Raw genomic sequence first — 20,785 nt, forward strand, 5'->3', positions numbered from 1 at the left:
CTTGGCCCTGTCTTTTCTCATTTAGACAGCAAATTGTTCCATTAACGACCCTTTCTTTCTCAATTTCTTTGTTTCTACACAGCACAATTTGGATTCATTCTAATTGATCTGATCTCATTTGTAGGATCACAAAGCTAGCTTTCATAGCACAATTGTTCACACAAAATGCCATAAAGATGAATCTAGCTGTCTAGCTGACACAAGTAGGGAAGACAGGGAATTAGTCCTTCTATATTAAAATTGCTTTTTTAAAGTAAAAAAAAAAATCAGAGCAGTGACTATGAACTGTTTAAAGTGCATCTCCCTCCCTCCCTCCCTCCCCCTCCCCCTCCCTCTCTCTCAAATCAACCAACAGATTTGAGAGAGAGAAAAGAAAGAAATGGATTTTTTAAACAATAGGTTCTATTGACTTGTATGGGAAAGGATAGCGTGTATTTAATCCTAATTTTAAAACCAGCAATTGGAGCATTTTGTAAGAGAGTATAATTACGTGCATTATTATTCTGCATTGTTGCTTCGTGCAACTCAGTTAGTACAGAGTTGGTGACTTGTAATAAATAGTATCTTCAACTGAGATGACAAAAAGAAGAAAGCTTTGTTTTTCTCCACCGTAGGATGAAAGTTGCCGTGAATATTGGCCTTACTTCATTAAAGGGGGGTTTTTCTGCACCAGAGAGCTTAACCCAGTTCATGATGCTTCAGGCAAACAATACAACAATAACTGCATGATGTGCCTACAGCAGTTGTGAGTAGATGATAATGTGATTGATTTTCAACTACATTAGATTACTGTCTGCTGAAAAGTTAAAAAAATGTTTTATACTTTTTTGTGCAGCAAAAATGGAGGTAAGATGAATTCTCTTGAACAGAGACAGCCACAATATGGAAACAATGAGGTGAGATCAAATTTTACCCAGGTTTCTCTATCACCATTACCATTCTGCATCCAATTGCTCACAATGACCAAGAAGAAGAAAACACATGCATCCCAGACATATTCTAGCATGCTAAACACCATCAAGAGTTTGCTGTGTCCTGCACACACTCAAAGGTTTTTTTATTACACTACCATATATGAATTAGACTATACCACTTCAGGGGAAAAGAATGCAGGAAAGAAATAAGAAATAGTAAACCAAAGAAATTAAAACTATTAAAAAGGAAATGAAAAGAAGCATAACTAAAGCTGGTTTACACTCACACCAATCGTTATACTTCTCCATACTTTTCTATCCGTGCAGCCCATCCTTATTTTACGTTGTGTCATTGTGCAGGAAACACCTGGCTTGAGCTTTTCCTGCCCTGCACAAAGGCCCATTTCACTTCCCAAATTTTGCCCACCTCTTGTATCCTTTAATCAGTCTTCTATCACACAACTGCCCCTGTATTTTTTGTATCTACTGCTGCTACTTTTCACTTTGTATAGGGGAAAATAAGGGCATTCTTCCAATCATCTTCATACAAATCCTTTACCACTTGTCAACATTCTCACAATTTTGGTGATCTTCTTTTCATCCATTTTTTTTCATGGACACTTACATATATAGCATTCATTTTAATTAAATTCTTTGAAGCTCTTCCCCATATCAATCTCTAAAATACTTCAGTTCAGTGGTGAAATTCAAATGTTTTTACTACTGGTTCTGTGGGCATGGCTTGGTGGGTGTGGTGTGGCTTGGTGGGCGTGGCACGGGAAGGATACTGCAAAACCTCCATTCCCACCCCACTCTGCAACCAGTCAGAGGTGGTATTTTCCGGTTCTCCGAACTACTCAAAATTTCTGCTACCAGTTCTCCAGAACCTGTCAGAACCTGCTGGATTTCACCCCTGCTTCAGTTCCAATTCATTTCATCTCTTTCATTCTTCATTCTGTTCTAGGTTCCTTCTTTAAGTTTCCTTTCACCTTTCATCAAAATGCCTCTGAATTTCCACTGCCTATTATACTGTGAGATTTTTTGTTCTTTTTGATTACATTGTTTGCAACTATCTTTTCCTAAACAACATATATTTTCTTCCCATTTTAACAGCAATTATTTTCATGCATTCATTTTTCTCACCCAGAGCCTTTTTAAAAAGTTCCTCTAAGGAGAACCCCCTTCCTTCCATGGCAGTCTGTTATGTAATTCTTTTTGCTCTGTTTGAGATAGTTTCTATACCTAGCACTCCCTTGTCAGTTAGTTTGGAACAGGGAACATTTTGATCAAAAGACCAATAGACCAATAGACCAATGGATCAATAGTCCAATAGACCATTTTGATCAATAGACAAGAGACCAACAGATCAATAGACCAATGGATCAATAGACCAATAGACCATTTCAATCAATAAACAATAGACCAATAGACCAATATCAATAGGTACAATCAAAGGCCAGTATACTCCAAAGGCTCTAAAGGCTAGGATCCCTAATCTAGTGACTGCCTTGCAAGCCAACATTCTATTGTCTTAATCTAACAACTAGGATGCATGTATAGCATACTAACACACACAATACAGGTAGTCCTCAAATTGCAACAATTTATTTAATGACTGTTCAAAGTTACAACGGCCCTGAAAAAAGTGACTTATGACTTTTTCAGTTATGACCTTTGACGCATCCCCATGATCATGTGACCAAAGTTCAGATGCTTGACAACTGGCTCATATATATGACAGCTGCTGTGTCCCAACATCATGTGATCACCTTTTGCGATCTTCTGACAAGCAAAGACAATGGGGAAGCCAGATTCACTTAACAACTGTGGCAAGGAAGATCATAAAATGGGGCAAAACTCACATTAACAAACATCTCACTTAACAACAGAAATTTTGGGCTCAATTGTGCTCGTAAGTTGAGGACTACCTGTATACGTCTTGTATTAAAAATATGCTTGTCCTGTTTAAGGTATGAATGAGAAAAATCTCATTCATTAAATTACATACAGACTGAATTATCCTTCTTGATAGCAGGTACTATGTGGATTTATCAGGGAAGTTTAGGTTAAATAAGTTTAGTATCATTTTTAAATCTTCATCTTTGTCTGATAATATATAATATCTGTTATAATTCAATATTAAAAAATAAATGATATTTATCCTGTATTTCCATCTTCCATCTAAAGCAGCAAGTATATAATGATCTGCCACAATGCATGAAGATCATATTGTGGGCCTTATTCATTTTTATTGCATTTATTTTTCAACACTTATTTTTTTATCAGCAATTGAAGCAGAGATGCGGATTCTCTGAATTATCCTCACGATATTGTCTACCTAGCAATTGCTGCTATGGTTAGGGAAAATTGACTGTATTTCAAGCTTGCTGAAATAAATTTTATTAACTGAATCAATGGCACACTTTGAATACCCTTGCAAAAGAAAGATAATTGGACTCAATATCAAGACAACACCAAATAATGCTTTTAATGACCTCAAGGAAGGTTCTCAATGACTGGTGACATGGTTGACCTTATGATATACAAAGATAATGTATATCAATGATGCATTTGCATAATAGTTTCTAAGAATCAGTACAAATCATTTTATATTCTTTCTCTCCAGAGGTTTGATAATTGCTATGAATATCGGTCACAGATCGGGCCAAATGGAGAACTCACTTGTACACGTGAGAATGATCCAGTACGTGATGATTTTGGCCGGACTCACAGCAACAAGTGCATCATGTGTGCAGAGCAATTGTAAGTGCTTTAACTAAATAATGATATTTATATTGCGGGAAAAATATCCATCTGGTTCAATTCCAAGCCAGGAGAAAGACACTGGAAACATGGAAGCTGATTGGAAAGAAGGTTTAAATGATGAACAGAACCACCAAGCACATGGTTCTGGTGCAGCTGACCACATGGAATTGAGGGGGGTGTTATACCTTTTCTTGGGCTTTGCATTTGAGCTTCCTGTTCCTGTGCAAGAACATGCATTCTATTGGCTGTTGTCAGACTCCCATGGGGCCATGTAGGGGTCATAGATGGCTATATAGGCAGAAGAGGAAATGCAATTCCTAGGTGTTTGTCTGAGCCCCCAGGTTTGGTTGAAGTTTGGTGTGATGCAATGAAAGGGCTTGGGTTCTGAAAGGGTGTTGGGCAATTCCTATTGTGGCTTAATAGCTTTGTCCTGTGTTGGATCTTGAATGACGGCTAATACTACCATTCTACCTAATCCTGCCTTTGTTTAAACTTTGCTGCAGGGAGTTTCAAAATATCCTGTCTTGAATGGATTACCAAATCTGCTTTTCTGAAAGCTGCCTCTTCAGTATCTGCTGGAGCTATTAAGAAAGACTGATAGTCTGCTTTCTGCCTGCTTTCTGTCTTTAAAAAAAAACATGTTTCTCCATTTCTGCCTTTGGGGAAATATAATATTCTGCCTTTTTCTTATTTCTCAAAAATATTTCATTCTTCTAGGAAGTGGGGGTAGGTGCTGACTTTCTACAATACATAGAATTAGAGTACATCAAAAAACGATATAGTCAAGTCTGTGAAGAATGGCAGTTTAGTAATGCCTTTAGACCTCAGCCTTTTCACCCAGAGAGAAAGAGAGAGGAAGTTGATTAGAAGCTGTATTCCAGGCACATATATGGTAGTCCCAGGATGGACTGTGACAAGAGTCATTAATTCATTATCTTCGATGTCCATTCATTGCTTGCAAAAATCTGTGCCTGAAATGATCCACTTTAGCCAGATAATAGAACTCACACATTCGTAGAGACTTTTCCAAAGCAATTCTACTATTCAATATATGTGGTGCTCTGGGGGAGAGCAATAATAACAATTTTTGCAAAGAACTAATGATTTTTAATGGGCTGTTCAAGTTGGATAACTTGGTGGAGTCTTCTTACTGTGATCCTCTTTGTGAAATTCACCTTACTTATTGAATCTGAACTCTACCCATTCCATAAGACAAAGGCCATAGACATGAACTTTTCTCTGCCTCTTCTTATCCAACATAACAAATAGAGATAGATTAGGTTCGGATATTGTGGCTTGACTCAAGTCATCCAGTCACTTTCTCAACTAAGACAGGATCTCAACAATAAAAAAAACCTAGATTTAATCCATTTAGCTCATTCTTAGTTCTGTTAAACTGCTTCAGCAAGCCAAGCCACAATCCTGAAAAAATAATTTATAATTATTTTTATAAATAATTTAATTATTTATAATTAAATTATAATTTAATTTTTTATAATTTAATTATAAAATTTTTATTTTATAATTATAATTATAATATCCCAATTGTGTTTTCATTAGCATTTGTTATGCCATCTTTTGGCCATCTTGTCTTTCCTTTTGTTTCCACTTTTGTATATTGCTTTGCTGTGTTTTTATCTTGCTCTTCTACTAAACATTTTGACTTCTAACAAGCACTTCGACTATGAAAACCAATTTCTGTTCTTCTATGCTCCGTGTCTTCTAGCAAAAAAGAAGCAAGACAAGGCAAGATTTTGGGTGGAAGTGGAAAAGGACAACCAAGCCCATATTCAAATGGCAACAGAGCTACTCAAGGGAAGCAAGGAAACCTAAATGAGGTGAGGGGGAATATTACTCAAACTTCTACCTGGCCATTACCTCCACAACTGTGAAAACAGATTTTTCCCCCCATTTTGTTTTGCTTCAAATGATTCGTTTGTTTGTAGCATTTGTGGCAGAGGAAGCTCAAATATTACACCATAACAATCATAGCCTCAAAGCCTTTTCAGGTTAAGAAGATTTCATATTTTCAAAGGAAAACAGAAACATCATATCAAAAATTGTCTTTTGCAGCAGTTCAGGATTGGCAGTCTGGGATCATGTGGCAGGCAGTAGTATTCAAATTATTTTAGAAGACCAACCACAGTTTGTATACATTATGATATGCTGGGAGATATCATAATGAAGAAAATTCAGAATTCAGTTTTAAGGAATATAAATATAATATGGTGGAGACTTACATATGGGAAGAAAAAATAGATGGTATGCAAGATATAGTTTTATTTATTTTAAAATAAAAATATAGTTACATCTGGAAATGGACGAATGGACACTTCCTATTCTCCTGTGTGAGTCTTGCATGCACGATGGAAATTCACATTCAACAACTTCTAGAAAACCCATATTTTCTGTAGTGGCTCTTCTTGAGGAATGCCCACTTTTGAGGAGATTATCTAGATCAGCGGTTCTCAACCTGGGGGTCACGACCCCTTTGGGGGTCGAACGTCCATTTCACAGGAGTCGCCAAAGCCCTCTCTCGCCCCCCCGCCTTCACTCACCATCACTCTCTGCTCTGTTGGATCGCCGGCCGTTCGTTTACCCCTCCGCTCCCAATCTATTGCTGCCTCCGATGGCTAGAGGAAAAAAAACTGTTTAAATTTTTGCCGCAGGGCTTCAAAGGGCCGCCCTAGAGCCAGTGGTGCAGCCGAACCGTTTGTTAAATTGCTGGCTTGCCCCGCCCCTCCGTACCACTATTTATTGCCAATAAATAGTGGTGGGCGAGGGGCGGGGGAGCCAGCAATTTAACAAATGGTTCGGTGTTTTTTTGTAATTTTATTGGCCCGTGGAGTTTCAGCATAGGCTAATTAGCCCTTGCTTAGATCGGCTCCTGACCCCCAGCTGATTTGCTCTCAGCTGTTTTGCTCAGGGCTCTGCTGCTTGCTTGGAAAGAGTGCTGATTTTTTTCCCCCTATCTATGCTTAAAAACGAAACTGAAACTGCTTTGCTGTTGCTGCAACTTGGAAAATTAGGCAGGCAGATTTCTTTCCTTTTTCCTCACCAAAAAAGATAGGTGCAAACCACGGGAAATTTAGGGAAAAAGAGGAGATTTTAAAACACAAAAGAAAAAAAGCTCTATTTAACTAGGGAATTGTAATAATTGAGATACTATTAATTGTATATTGTGTTGAAAGCAGAAATGGTTAAGTTGTGGTTTGGAGGAATATATGGGGAAAATTATTTGGTTTATTATTATTGGTAAATATAATTAATTGATTTGTAAGAAATTGGATTGCATGGAAATAATTGGAATATTCATGTTCATATTGATTAATATACAAAAAAGGTAGTTATATAACTAATTTAGTTAATAACTAAAACGTTGAATTTATATTACACAACTGTAATATTACATAATTAACCAATGTGAGGATGGATATAAAAATAGATGACAATGGGAATTTGACAATCAAATGACAAAATTTGACAATTTGACAAGGCATTTGACAATCTAAATTGGAAATTTATGTTTAAACAAATTGAGATTATGAAATTCGGAAAAATTTTGAAATGATGATTAAATCTATTTATAATAACCAAAAGGCGAGCATCCTGGTGAATGGGGATAGGACCAAAACATTCCAAATTAGTAAGGGAGTAAGGCAAGGTTGTCCCCTATCCTCCCCTATTGTTTATTTTGGCTCTAGAAGTTCTTCTCCAGAAAATTAGAACTAACGAGGAAATAAAAGGATTGAAGATCAGGAAGGAGACCTACAAGACGCAAGCATTTGCGGACGACGTAGCTCTAATCCTTGAAGACCCCATAGAATTGGGACCTAAAGTATTAGAGGAATTAAGTAAATATGGAGAGGTGGCAAGCTTTATACTGAACAAAACTAAAACCAAAGTATTGATTAAGAACACAACTGAGAGCCAGAAGAACGAGATAGAAGAAGTATTAGGATTACAGGTTGCCAAAAAAATTAAATACCTAGGAATTTGGATTACATCAAGATGCTCGACCCTGAAAGACGATAATTATACTCCCCTAATTAGAAAAATGAAACAAGACCTAGATAGCTGGAAAAAAATAAGACTATCACTTTTGGGCAAGATAGCCACAATTAAGATGAACATCCTCCCCAGAATATTATTCTTATTCCAAAATATACCGATAAATTTAGATAAAATTTTTTTCTTAGAATTAGACAAAATCATCAGAGAATTTATATGGGAGGGGAAAAAAACGAGATTTTCCATTAAAATTTTAAGGGGCAAAAGAGATATAGGCGGATTTGGACTCCCGGATTGGGAAACATACTACAGGGCAGCTAAGCTAGTTTGGTTAAGAGACTGGATCACCCTGGAAAATGAGAGGATTCTCACTTTAGAAGGACATGACTTGCAAAAAGGCTGGCACACCCACATTTGGGACACGGAGAAGAAAAGGAAGACACATTTCCATAGACATAAAATTAGAGATTCCTTGATACAAACATGGACTCAGATTAGGCAAAAATATTACAAAAAAATCCCAAATTGGCTCTCAACGATGGAGGCCCTGACCCACCCAAATAGGTAGGAGAGGGAGAAAATGGGCAGATACAAAGATATTTTAGACGAAGGAGGGAGGCTTAAACCAAATGACACCTTACGAGAGCAAGGAATAATTTTAGATTGGTGGACCTACTCACAAGTAAAATCCAGATATCAGAGAGACAAAGAACAATACGGTTTAGAACTTGGACCAAATGGATTGGATAAAGTCCTGATGGGAACAAATAAAAAGATTCTGGCAAAACTATACAATTATTTATTAGGCGACGATAAGTTTGAAGATGTCACAAAGAACCAAATAATTGCATGGGAGAAAAATATAGGGCGCGATATAAATTTTGGGGAATGGGAGGAGGCATGGAACAGAAATCTTAAACTCACTAGAGCAGTGGCATATAAGGAAAACCATTACAAAATGTTGCATAGATGGTACCTAGCCCCAGCCAGACTAGCAAAGATATATCCCAATATACACCCCAATTGTTGGAAATGTGGCTATGGTCAAGGCACCTTCTTTCACATGTGGTGGACATGCCCGGAAGCGAAAGGATACTGGAATAAAATTAGGAGGTGGTTACAAGAAATAATTGACGATGATATTGAACTAACACCAGAGATTTTCCTCCTGGGAATAATAAAGAAGTCATATAGAAAGGAAATGACACATTTAATGATCCACATAATTACAGCCGCTAGATTGGCATACGCACAGTACTGGAAAGAGAAAACTCAACCACCAGAAGAGCTTACAATTAAGAAAATACTCGAGTGCACAGAGATGACTAAATTAACTTATGAATTAAATGATGAGAAGTCAGTTTACTATATGGTGTGGGAAAGGTGGTACAAGTGGCTGCATGATAAAATGAAAGAAAGATCTAAAGGTGTGTTAAATATTGGTTAAAAGTGAGTTGAAATGTCACCAAGTACTATTTATGTAAATAGTTAAAACACTGCACATCCGATACTAATTGAAAATGTTTATTATATTTATGTGTTTTATGTTTTTGTTTGAATGTTTGTTTTTCCTTTTTCTCTTTTTTTTACTTCTTTTTTGTTTTGTAAAAAATCTCAATAAAGTTTCTATAAAAAAAATAGATGACAATGGGAAGGGGTATAATATAGAATAGAAGGGAAAAATTGAATTTGATTAAGATTAGAGATGAGGATGAAGGGTAATATTGGTTTTTTACAAAAATAGATGAGGAATAAATATGGCAAAAAGGAAATATGGAAATTGTAAATTTAATTGAAATGACTAAACACTGTTTAAATTTGTGAACCGGCCAAATACTCTGTTCAAAGAAAATACATTGTATGTTTGTATGTGTGTTTCTAATTATTGTTATTTATTCATATTTGTTCTCTTTTATTCTTTAAAGTTTAACAATTCATTCTTTATCTTAATATCTTTATATTTGTTTGGGGTTGGCTTTCTTCCCTTTCATCTTTTTTATGGTACAGCAATCTTTCTCCTCAAACCTACCACCTCTCTCTTTTCTTTCCTTCTTACTTTCTCTTCCTTTCCCGCTTCTTCTCCTCCCTACTTCCTCTTCCTTTCTCCTTCTCCTCCTCTCTTCCTCCCTCTCTTACCCTCACTCCTAGTCTAATTTCCCTTCCCTTCCTTCATCCCTCTCTATTGCTGTATCCTTTTATACATATGGACTACTCAGAGGGCTGAAAAAGTTATTTTTGACTGGTCCTCGCACATTTGACCAGTCCTTGAACTTACGACTGTCCTCACATTTTACGTTTTTGCCCTATCTTGTCACCATGGTGAAGAGAAGCAGTTGTGAAATGAGTGACATGGTTGTTAAGAATGCTGCACGGGCATAAATGTGAGGATGGTCATAAGTGTGAGGACCAGTCAAAAGTGTGAGGACCTGTCAGAAATGACTTTTTTCAGCCCTCTGAGTAGTCCCTATACACATAGCCATGGCCACCCGGTCACATGACCGGCTAGCCACGCCCACCCAGTCACATAACCTCCAAGCCATGCCCACAAAATAAGCCACACCCACAGAACCGGTAATAAAAAAATTTAGAACCCACCCCTGGTTGGGGGTCACCGCAACATGAGGAACTGTATTAAAGGGTCGTGGCATTAGGAAGTTGAGAACCACTGATCTAGATGAAGTCTTTTCTGAGGGAAATGAATAGTTATCTCGGAGCTGAAGAGAGATAAACAGCACCATTTGCATTTCAGAAAGTGGAAATTTTTGGACTAAACTATTTTATAGCATAAGATGTAATTTGAGAGCAATGTACTCTCAAAGCAATGTAGCTTATAGGCAAGATCATACCAAAGACTGCAGAAAGCTGGAGGACAGGAAGCATGAAATGTTATTACTAGAAAAGAACATAAATGGTGTTCCATTTTTTTCCCCATTCAAGAGATGGTCTGAGAAATAAGGTGGTTGATGGTTCTAAATTTCTCTAGGGGAAGAAATAGTTCTCCAGAAAATACTCCAAGGGCAGATCTCTCTGGAGTAGAGTCATTGCTGAAAAACCCCAATGGGAGCAGGGCAGAGGGAGATTTCACTCATACTGACTTCTGTTGACATGTAATTGAAAAATGGGGAATCAGAGACATTGCAAAGAAAAGAGAAAGAAGAACAGAATTCACACCAGAATTTTACCAACATTCTCTTTTTCAAGACTTTTCTATCGCCAATTCTATTTCTTCCAGTTGAATGAGAACAGGTAGCAGTAATACTGGAGATTTATCTTCCTAGTATTAAACAGAAGTGCTGGCAACTCCCAGCAATATAAGTAAATGTGCTAAAATTATGACCAAAGAATTTGTCTGAATGTGTGTCAAAAGACATACAAATCCAGACATAATGACTGTTGCTCATTTCCTGTTTTTATGTTGGAATAAAATAATGAATTTTTATGTTCAACTTCCCCAATAGGGTAGTTCCTCAAGATGTTGGAATTAAAATTTCCAGAATTCTCTGATGATGCTGCATAGCTGGTAGCCACCAAGTGGGAAAAGCTGGTAATAGCAGACTCTTTGGGAGGGAGAATTAAGTTCTCTCCGTCTCTATGGATCCTAGCTCCAATAGTGTGAAATCTAAAAATGAATTTGAATTTTGTTACTTCACACTAGTCTTCTTAAATTTCTTTGTCAAAGTACAGAAATAATCCTGGGCACCCCTGGGGAGGCAAAGGAGGGCTAGTAACTTCAAAGGCATTTTGATGTCATCCTGCAATGATACAAACTATGTAATTTTACTGGAGATTTATTGTAACAATCAAGACTTTTGCAGAAGGTTCTTATCTGTTTTTGCTGCAGCAATTTAGATTTTTGTTTCTTTTTGTTTCTTTGCTTATTAACTTTACACTCAGCTTCTGAGATCTGAAGTATTTTGATTACAAGCTAGTTTTTCTACTCCTTTCATTGTCATCTTGAGCAGCGGTGGAATTCAATTTTTTTTTTACTACCGGTTCTGTGAGTGTGGCTTGGTGGGCATGGTGTGGCTTGGTGGGAGTGGCAGGGGAAGGATACTGCAAAATCTCCATTCCCACCCGACTCCCGGGGAAGGATATTGCAAACTCCCCATTCCCTCCCCACTCCTGGGGGAAGGATAATGCAAAATCCCCATTCCCTCTCCACTCCTGGGGGAAGGATATTACAAAATCTCCATTCCCACCTCACTCTGGGGCCAGCCAGAGGTGGCATTTGTCGGTTCTCTGAACTACTCAAAATTTCTGCTACTGGTTCTCCAGAACCTGTCAGACCCTGCTGAATAGCACCCCTGATCTTGAGATAACTGCTGTAAATGTAGCTTTTAAAAGGAAGTGTTTGGTTTACAAATTCCATTTCATTTATGGAAGAAGGGTTCTGTGACGTAAAGATGACCAGCAGGCAGCCAGAGAAGATTTTTGTGAATTCTGTGCTGGTTGTTGCTAGTTATCTAACAAACACATCTCCCTACATTACTAAGTTAATAATACTTGGAAGTTGTCCAGTTTTGCTTTTTGATATGCTGAAACTAAACAATACATGCAGGGAACCCTGTGATTTACTTGAAGGTTCATCAGAGCTCTGCTGTAAAATTGCAAAGAGGTGTAATGAGGTGTTGGGAGATGATGAAGTCTCAAATAATAGCTCCAGCATCCTGTATTTGTATGTCATTCCTATTATGCTGAGTTTTGACACAAACTATTTTTGCCTCAGGCTGAGAACAACTTGATGATACTAGTATATTGAACAGGATCTTCATTGTTGAAAAAAGATGACAGTGTTAAAACAAATGTATTATTTACGATGATTCTCTCTTTCTTTGGAGCAGTGTTGGTAGTTATACAGATAGTCCTTGATTTACAACAGCTCGTTTAGTGACTGTTCAAAGTTACAACGGCACTGAAAAAAGTGACTTATGACAGTTCGTCACAGTTACAACCTTTGCAGCATCCCCATGATTATGTGATCAAAATTCAGACGCTTGGCCACTGGTTCATACTTATGACTGTTCCTGTGTCCCAAGGTCACTTTTTACGATCTTCTGACAAGCAAAGTCAATGGGGAAGTTAGATTCATGTAACAACCCAGTTACTAACTTCTCAACTGCAGCAATTCACTTAACAACTGAGGCAAGAAATGTCATAAAATGGGGCAAAATTCACTTAACAAATGTTTCACTTAAGAACAGAAATTTTGGACTCGATTGTGGTCGTACCTCAAGGACTACCTGTATTAGCAAAGTGGATACCTATTCTGCCTTTGATCAATGTGTATCCATTCATTAGTTGATAAAATCTAACTTTACAGGTGATATCCATATGCGTACTTGCCGGTGAAACAATCCTACCAGCTCAGGAAACTGAGTTAATATAATCATGATTAGAAGCTCAGGTAAGAAAAGTGCAAATCTTCCAAGTGGTATCCAAGAGCAAATTTGTGCATTTCATCCATTATTTCTAGAGGAAGGCCAAAAAACTAAATAAGGGATTAGTTGTGGAAATCTGATTACTATTAAATGCATTATGTATCTTAAATCTCCATACATTTTTCTTGTGTATTTATTAGATGTATACAAGAATATTGTCAGATTCAGTTTCTAACTTTATAGAATGGAAAATTAACAGATCAGTGTTCTACCAAACAGCACTATCAATCAAATATTGTGTGTCTCTTTTTAAAAGAACGATGAGGAATTTAACTTTGTCTTGCATCTCTTGTTTCTACTGGTAGTTCTGGTGGTATAAAATAATTGCATATTTCATATCTTGCACATTTTCCCCTTAGGGACTAAGCACACGCAAAAAGCAAGGAGCAGAGAATGAGCAAACAACAATCTCTTTATCATCTATCTCAGAAACTAGCAATCACAAGCATGCTGCTTTTGATACTGAAGATAGGCATCAAGACTAACAAACTTTGATCACAGACTACATGAACAGGCCTCGTTTCCCTTTGAAGCTCTTTAAAGTGGCACCCACGGCTACATGTTGTGGTAGCCTAGTAACAGTAAACCTTTTGGGATCGGCATGTCAAAATGTCAGAAAACACCTAATTTGACTCTACTAGCATGTCAAAAAACCCCATCCTCAATGAAGAGAAACAATTTTTTTACATATTCATTTCTTAAAAAAAAAAAAAAAATTGGCCAATCATGTGTGTGACACCATCCCCCTTACCAGGATCTGCCACTCACTACTTACCCTCAGGTGGTGTTTTCTTTCTGTTGACAGATGCCTGAGGCCTATCTGAGGCAGCTTTGGATCAATAGAATAGAATAGAATAGAATAGAATAGAATAGAATAGAATAGAATAGAATAGAATAGAATAGAATAGAATAAACGGGAAGGGACCTTAGTGGGGTCTTCTAATCCAGGCCCCTGCTCAAGCAGGAGAACCGATACATTCCAGATAAGTGACTGTCTAGACCAGTGATGGCTAACTTTTTTGCCATCGTGTGCCAGGAGTGGGGGGGTTGTGCGCATGCCCACACCCATAATTCTATGTACCCTGCCCCCATGCATGTGCGTAGCCCCCCCGTTCCCCCCGCTCCTGGGATGCAATGGCATGGTAGGCCCATTTTTTGCTCTTCCCAGCCTCCAGAGCCTTTCTAGGAGTCTGGGGAGGGCAAAAACGGCCTTCCCCACCCTCCCGGAGGCCGGAAACGGCCTGTTTGCTAACTTCCGGTGGGACCTCCTGCACACCAGAGCTGAGCTTGCGTGCCCACTGATATGACTACACGTGCCACCTATGGCACATGTGCCATAGATTTTCCATCACAGGTCTAGACTCTCCTTAAAAACATCCACTTGAGGCCTTCGTTCCTGAAGCAGCTTCAGAGAATGCTCTCCTGCTGCATATGTAGGCTCCAAAAATTGCGCAAAAGCATGCCCTCTTTGTGTAAAATATTTGGAGGCTCTGAATGCCATGCAAGAGCACATTCCATTCTGTAGCCCCCCCCTCAAAAAATGGGAGGAAGGATGGGCTTTTTTAAAAAATTTGATTTATATGCTGCCCTTCTCCGGAGACTCAGGGCGGCTTACAATGCGTTAAGCAATAGCCTTCATAATTTTGTATATTTTTATACAAAGTCAGTTTATTGACCCCACAATCTGGGTCCTCATTTTACCTACCTTAGAAAGGATGGAAGGCTGAGTCAACCTTGAGCCTGGTGAGATTTGAACTTGCAGTAATTGCAGGCAGCTGATGTTAATAACTGTTAATAACAGTGATTTAGTCTGCCGCGCCACTAGGTGCGGCAGACTAAAGAGATTAAAACCTGTCAGTGTTGGTGAACAGGCATGTCACCTTTGATACATGCCTGTTGATACTTATGTCATAGCTTCACCATCACTGTGCTAGCCATTTCAGTGGTTTATGCCGTGTGTGCTAGGTAACAAAGTACTTTATTTCTCTGATCTGAATATTTCATTTAATTTCATTAAATGAAATTATATTAGACTACAGGTACTTTAAGAGTGGAGGAGGATTACCATCAGAGAGCCAACAGTTCTAGGAACAAACGTGTTTGGTGTAAGAAGCAGTTGGTGTGATGACGTACTCTGAATCATCTTTTCTCCTTTTAATCCAAATAATCTCAAAGGTGCTTTTTTCAAAAGGCAACTGGACTTTCTTGGCTTTTTCTATGTAAACATTTCACTTGTCATCCAAGAAGCTGCTTCAGTTCTAACTGACTGCTGAGGAATGGAAGGATTTATATTCTTTGCAGTCATCTGGTTGTTAGCACTGAGAGTCATTGAGTCCACTTGAGGGTTTATCTGTATCCTCTGAGTCACCTGAATCAGAGTACAGATGGGTGTGGAACCTTCTTGGGATGCTGAAAGGACTCCATTGTAAACAGGAGATAGGTGTTGTTGTATTCCTCCGCCTCTATTATAGGAAGACTGTTCAATTTTAACATAGATGGCCCCTTTGACTCTTTCAAACCAGTGGTCCTTTCCATCCAGAATGTCAACTTTTCTGTCTTCAAAAAGAGTGACCCTGGTCTTTCAGATGCAGATGGACTGCTGAATCCTATCCTGATGAGTTTGTCTCCTGTGTTGTGCCATGCATTTGTGAAGTAGTTGTTTTGTTTCCCCAATGTACGGGTCTGCACATGTCTCACTGCATTGCATTGGCTATATCATATTGTTCAGTTTGTGTCTGGGTGTTCTGTCTTTGGGGTGGACAAGCTTCTGCCTTAATGTATTCCTGGTTTAAAGTGTGCAATTATATTGTGTTGGCTGAGGATCCTCCCAAACTTTTCATATATTCCAGCAAGATATGGAATGACAACATTGCTCCATTTATTGTTTTCTTTTTTGTCTGTTATGGAGGAGTTCCTGCTGGATCTTTTTGTGGACAAATCCAACAGGAGCACCTTCAAACAGACAAAGAAGAGAACAACAAACAAATTTCTCCATATTGTACATAATTTAGTGGAATTTTATTACATATCGTTTAACTTGTTGTTTTTTTTAACTAGTAAGGTCCCAAACTTGATATATTTGCCTAATATATCAGTTACTTCCAACAACAAGTCATTTTTGTTATTTTTTTCACCACTCCAACTCTATTACGCTTTTTCAGAGGTACTTCTTTCTAAGTATTCTTTCCAAATGTCCTACCTACTTATTTTGAAATACTTAAATCATAGGGCATTAAATAATTCATAGGCACAATAATTTTCATTTCAGGATGCAATGTTGCATGTTAATAAATTATTGCTTTCTTTCTTATGACTTTGTCTCTTAAGGAACCTTGCTCCTTCCTTCCACAATAAGCCTTATACAAATCATATTGCCAATTTAAACAGGTAACAAGTATTAACATTTTAAAGCCGAAGACATTTACAGCCTCCTACCCATATGGTTCAGGAATTTTGACAGATTTGTTTGTGACCCATTAATCTTTATATCCAACATCTCATTCCATTAACTATATTAGGATGAGAACCTCCTCCATGTTTACTTTTTCTGTTGTTGCTTATTTGGCTTTATTCTTTGTTTTTTGTTTTCCACCAAGCTCTTTCCTAAAACTGTAGATTGCTCTAGACCAGTGATGGCTAATCTTTTTGCTGTCGCATGCCAAAAGCAGGGGGAGCGCAGGGGGTCACGCGCCCATGTGCCCACACCCATAATTCAATGCCCCCCACACATGCACATGCGACCACCTCCGCACTCCCCCTTCTTTTGGCAAAAAGGTTACCAGTGGGCCCAGTAGGCCCATTTTTCCCCCTTCCCAGGCTCCAAAGGCTTTCTTGGAGCCTGGGGAGGGTGAAAATGACCTTCCCCACCCAGCCACCCCGGAAGTCCTCCAGAGGCTGGAAACAGCCCATTTCCTGACTTCTGGTGGGCCCAGAAGGCCCAAAAACCAGCTGGCCAGCGCACGCCTGTTAGGGCAACGTTCGTGTGCCCACAGATATGGTTCTGTGTGCCAGAGGTTTGTCATCACGGCTCTAGACATTTCTCAAGGATTTCATAACAACTGCAACATTAATCTGATATATTTGTACCACCCAGGAGGTTCTACCCCTATTTAGAATATATTTAGAAATACTGGTTATGGTACATAGGTACTTGCATATGTAAAATCAACATACATTGGCTATCTCATAGTACCTGTTCTATTAGTTGATTATCTTAATAAATATAAAATTTGTAGTCATGGTTAAAATTAAAACTTTTCAAACATATTAATGATCTCTTTCTATGGTTGCTGATGACTATGGTGGGAATGGCCCATCTGGGAACAACCGCATATGATTCAGGGATCTGGCTGTCCATGTGAGACTTCAAGCAACTTGTAGACTGAGGACTGGATGATTAAATGGAGACATTCTGAGCCAAGAACACATAATCTGTAACTCATAAAGTTTCCAAGGACTACCTTTCCAAGATCTAAATAAGATGAATTTTACATAAAAGAATTGGAGGATACAAGTGTTGCTGTTTAAAATTCTGAACTTTTGAATATTGCAATTTCACCATCAATGAAATAACAAAACACTTCTAAGGTCATCTGTTTCAATGGACAAGAGATAATCAATCTCACCTTGTCTCTCAAGGCCTCCATTTGTCCACAAGCAAATAATATACTTCTTTATTGACAGAGAAATTGCAATCAGCAGGATGGTTTGACTCAACCCAATGTGGGATATAACTCCTGCACAGGAGAGAAGATTGCACATGGTGATTACAGAACAAGTACCAATTGTGGAGGGTGAGTATGCTAAGTAGGCAAAGTGTAAGAGTAGCTATAGTGCAAAAGAGGAAACATAAAGAACAGTCAGTTCTCTATCAACCTGGCTTCTGACAATGTGGACTTAAGTTCATGAAAGCACCTGGCTTTCATGAACTATTTCAGAAGATAGTCTAGGAGCTTGCTTATGGATTTAGTTATTATGCTTTTATGCTCATATTGCTGTTTTCAAAATTATTGCAATAGACTACATAATACAAACATGAAACAGTAAAAAACCCAAAATCAAGCTAAAACGCAAATCTATCAAAATATAAATATGTGCAGGTGGGGCCAGTTTATTCTCAAGGCCCTCCAGAAAATATCTGTCTTTTCTGGTTGGTTGCACAATTAGTGAGATATTTAAACTGGATTTGATATTTTTATTCACCTATTGAGTCCTTCCTAAGTACCCTGGGATAGACAGATGTTATTGTTTCATGATGTTAAGGCATCGTCACAGGATGTAGGCTGTTTTAAGTAAAGCTGTCTTTTGTAGTTGATCAATGATGATTTTGTCAATGCCAATGGTGTCCAAGTGGTGCTCCAATTTTTTTGGGATTGCATCTAAGGCACTTATCACTTACTTTCTATTACTTTGTGTTCCCTCCAGTTGTTGTTTGCAGGCAAACCATATTTCTTCAGATCTTCCAATGCACCATTGTTACTATTTTTTCATGCCATTGTTTCTAGTCAGTCTATGGGAACTTCTTGTAGCAGCTATCTAGGTGGTCTACTGTTTCTTCAGTTTCTTTCAGAGTTGGTATTTGCTGTCTGTTGCTGTCTTCTCAATGTTGGCTTTGTATACACTTGTTTGAACAGCATTCTTCAAAATGAAAAAGGTCTTCTGCAGTCACAACATAAGCCTAAGACTGAAAATCAGGCTTGTCAGATGTTACATCTTTTCTATCCTGCTCTACAGAGTAGAGTGTTGGTCTCTGACAGAAAACCACTTGAAGAAACTAGAAGCATTTGAAACTAGAAGCATTTGAAATTTGATCAGACAGCTGTTACATATAACTTGGGTTAACAAAATCACAAATATGGAAGTGATAAGCCACCTGGGAAAGCAAAGGGAAATCATCAAAGCCATTAAAAAGTGAAAGTTAGAATATTTTGGACATGTGATGTGACACCCAGAAAAATACAGCATCCTTCATTTAATCCTCCAGGGAAAGATTGAAGGCAAATGAGGTCCAGGCAGAAGAAGAACATCATGGCTTCAAAACCTAAGGGACTGGTTTGGACAATACTCAGCAGCACTTTTTCATGCGGCTGTTGACAAAAATAGGATTGCCAACATGATTGCCAACATCCGATGATGGATATGGCACAAGAGAAAGAAAAAGAATACATTTGTTCTTAAGATTTAATTTTGTTCAGCCAGAATTATCCCCTCTGTCTCCTTCTTCAGCTTTCCTGATTTTAGCCATTGCCAAATCTTGTTATTTCCCATCTTTATTATGCAGCTCAAGGCTGTGTAGTGAATGCTCCTTTCTGTATTTTCCCCCAAATAATATAACTTCCAGAAGGCCAACAACAAAGCTAACAGCTTAATTTCCAGCATGAGGTAGTTCATAACTTCATAACTATTGCTGAGCACATTGTAAGCCGCCCTGAGTCTTCAGAAAAGGGTGGCATATAAATCAAATTAAAAAAAAAAATAACTTGATGGCTGGAACAAAAAATACTTTTTCAATCATCTGTCTCTCTTCATCTTAAACATTGAAGTTCTTGATGGAACAACCACATTTCTATTGGAGAAGACAGTTCTGAATATACCTCAATCCCACACATATAGGGCTCTGTGTAGACCAATACCAGCACTTTGAATCATACCCAGAAAAATTATTGGTGGCCAATGTAGGGATGATAAAATGGGTCTTATATAAAAGTCATGCCTTTAATTTGGAAACATACAAGTCACTACATTTTGTATCCATTGGCACTCCCAAGGGAGGCTTCAACCCCATGTACAGAACATTGCAGTAATCCAATCAGATAATGATAGCAATAACACTTAACCTTATATACAGCTCTATAAGGCTTTATAGCCCTCTCTTAGCAGTTTACAGAATCAGCGTATTGCCCCCAACAATCTGGGTCCTCATTTTACCAACCTTTGAAGGATGGAAGGCCGAGTCAATCTCAAGCTCATCAGGATCGAATTCCAGACTGTGGGCAGAGTTAGCCTGCAATATTGCATTCTAACCACTGTGCCACCTTTTCCCATTGATTAGTTCTGTCCTCTCAGGCAGGAACAGAACCAATGAAGCACAGGACCCCAAGATCCAACCCTTGCAGGTGATCTTGGATTCATCAGTTTCCCTTCTCAGGTTATAAAGTGCAAGCAACGAATCCTTGGTAGACCAGACCAAGGAACCAATGCCTTAGGAAGGCTAAAACTATTTTACTATTTTTATTGAGATTGGCTCTAATAACAGAACCTTGCAAGTTTGGCTATGCTATACTTCCTCCTCCTCCTTATACTGAATTAGGGAGGTGTCTTCTTGATCCACTACCAAATGTTATCTCGGACGTTAACAAACCCTGCAGCCCCTTTTGCCTACGCAATAATTTCTGCATATGTCTATCAAGGTCAACTTAGTCTCTATGTCAGCACAATCCTACTCATGCTAGCATCTGAAGCCAATTCATTCAAATCATGCAAGAACATGTTGTGTTGATCATGATGCAATCTTGACCAGATTAGCATTTGGCATCAGTGAGATCATCATTGGATATATGTTCACCATTAAAAACTTAGATGAATGTACATATTATTTCTTCTAGGTCAGGAGACTCTTCATATAGTGCAGATTGTCGAAAAGATCTTTTAAGAAAC

At 38.2% G+C, this 20,785-nt stretch overlaps 1 protein-coding gene across 1 annotated transcript in view; it reads left to right on the top strand.

Moving 5' to 3' along the window:
* The first annotated feature begins 695 nt into the window (after positions 1 to 695).
* Positions 696 to 20,785, top strand: part of LOC139309657 (serine protease inhibitor Kazal-type 5-like) — a 29,014-nt gene continuing 8,924 nt past the window's right edge. The window contains exons 1-6 of the mRNA XM_070933809.1: positions 696 to 745; positions 836 to 896; positions 3,541 to 3,677; positions 5,407 to 5,518; positions 17,813 to 17,922; positions 20,734 to 20,785. The exon at positions 20,734 to 20,785 is cut by the window's right edge and continues 33 nt beyond it. Coding sequence (XP_070789910.1) covers positions 726 to 745; positions 836 to 896; positions 3,541 to 3,677; positions 5,407 to 5,518; positions 17,813 to 17,922; positions 20,734 to 20,785 — 492 coding nt within the window. The 5' untranslated portion in view covers positions 696 to 725. The remainder of the gene's footprint in view (positions 746 to 835; positions 897 to 3,540; positions 3,678 to 5,406; positions 5,519 to 17,812; positions 17,923 to 20,733) is intronic.

Source organism: Pituophis catenifer, unplaced genomic scaffold, assembly GCF_029215685.1.
Source record: "Pituophis catenifer annectens isolate HBS135680 unplaced genomic scaffold, rPitCat1.0.hap2 SCAF_2, whole genome shotgun sequence".
Classification (NCBI taxonomy): Eukaryota; Metazoa; Chordata; class Lepidosauria; order Squamata; family Colubridae; genus Pituophis; species Pituophis catenifer.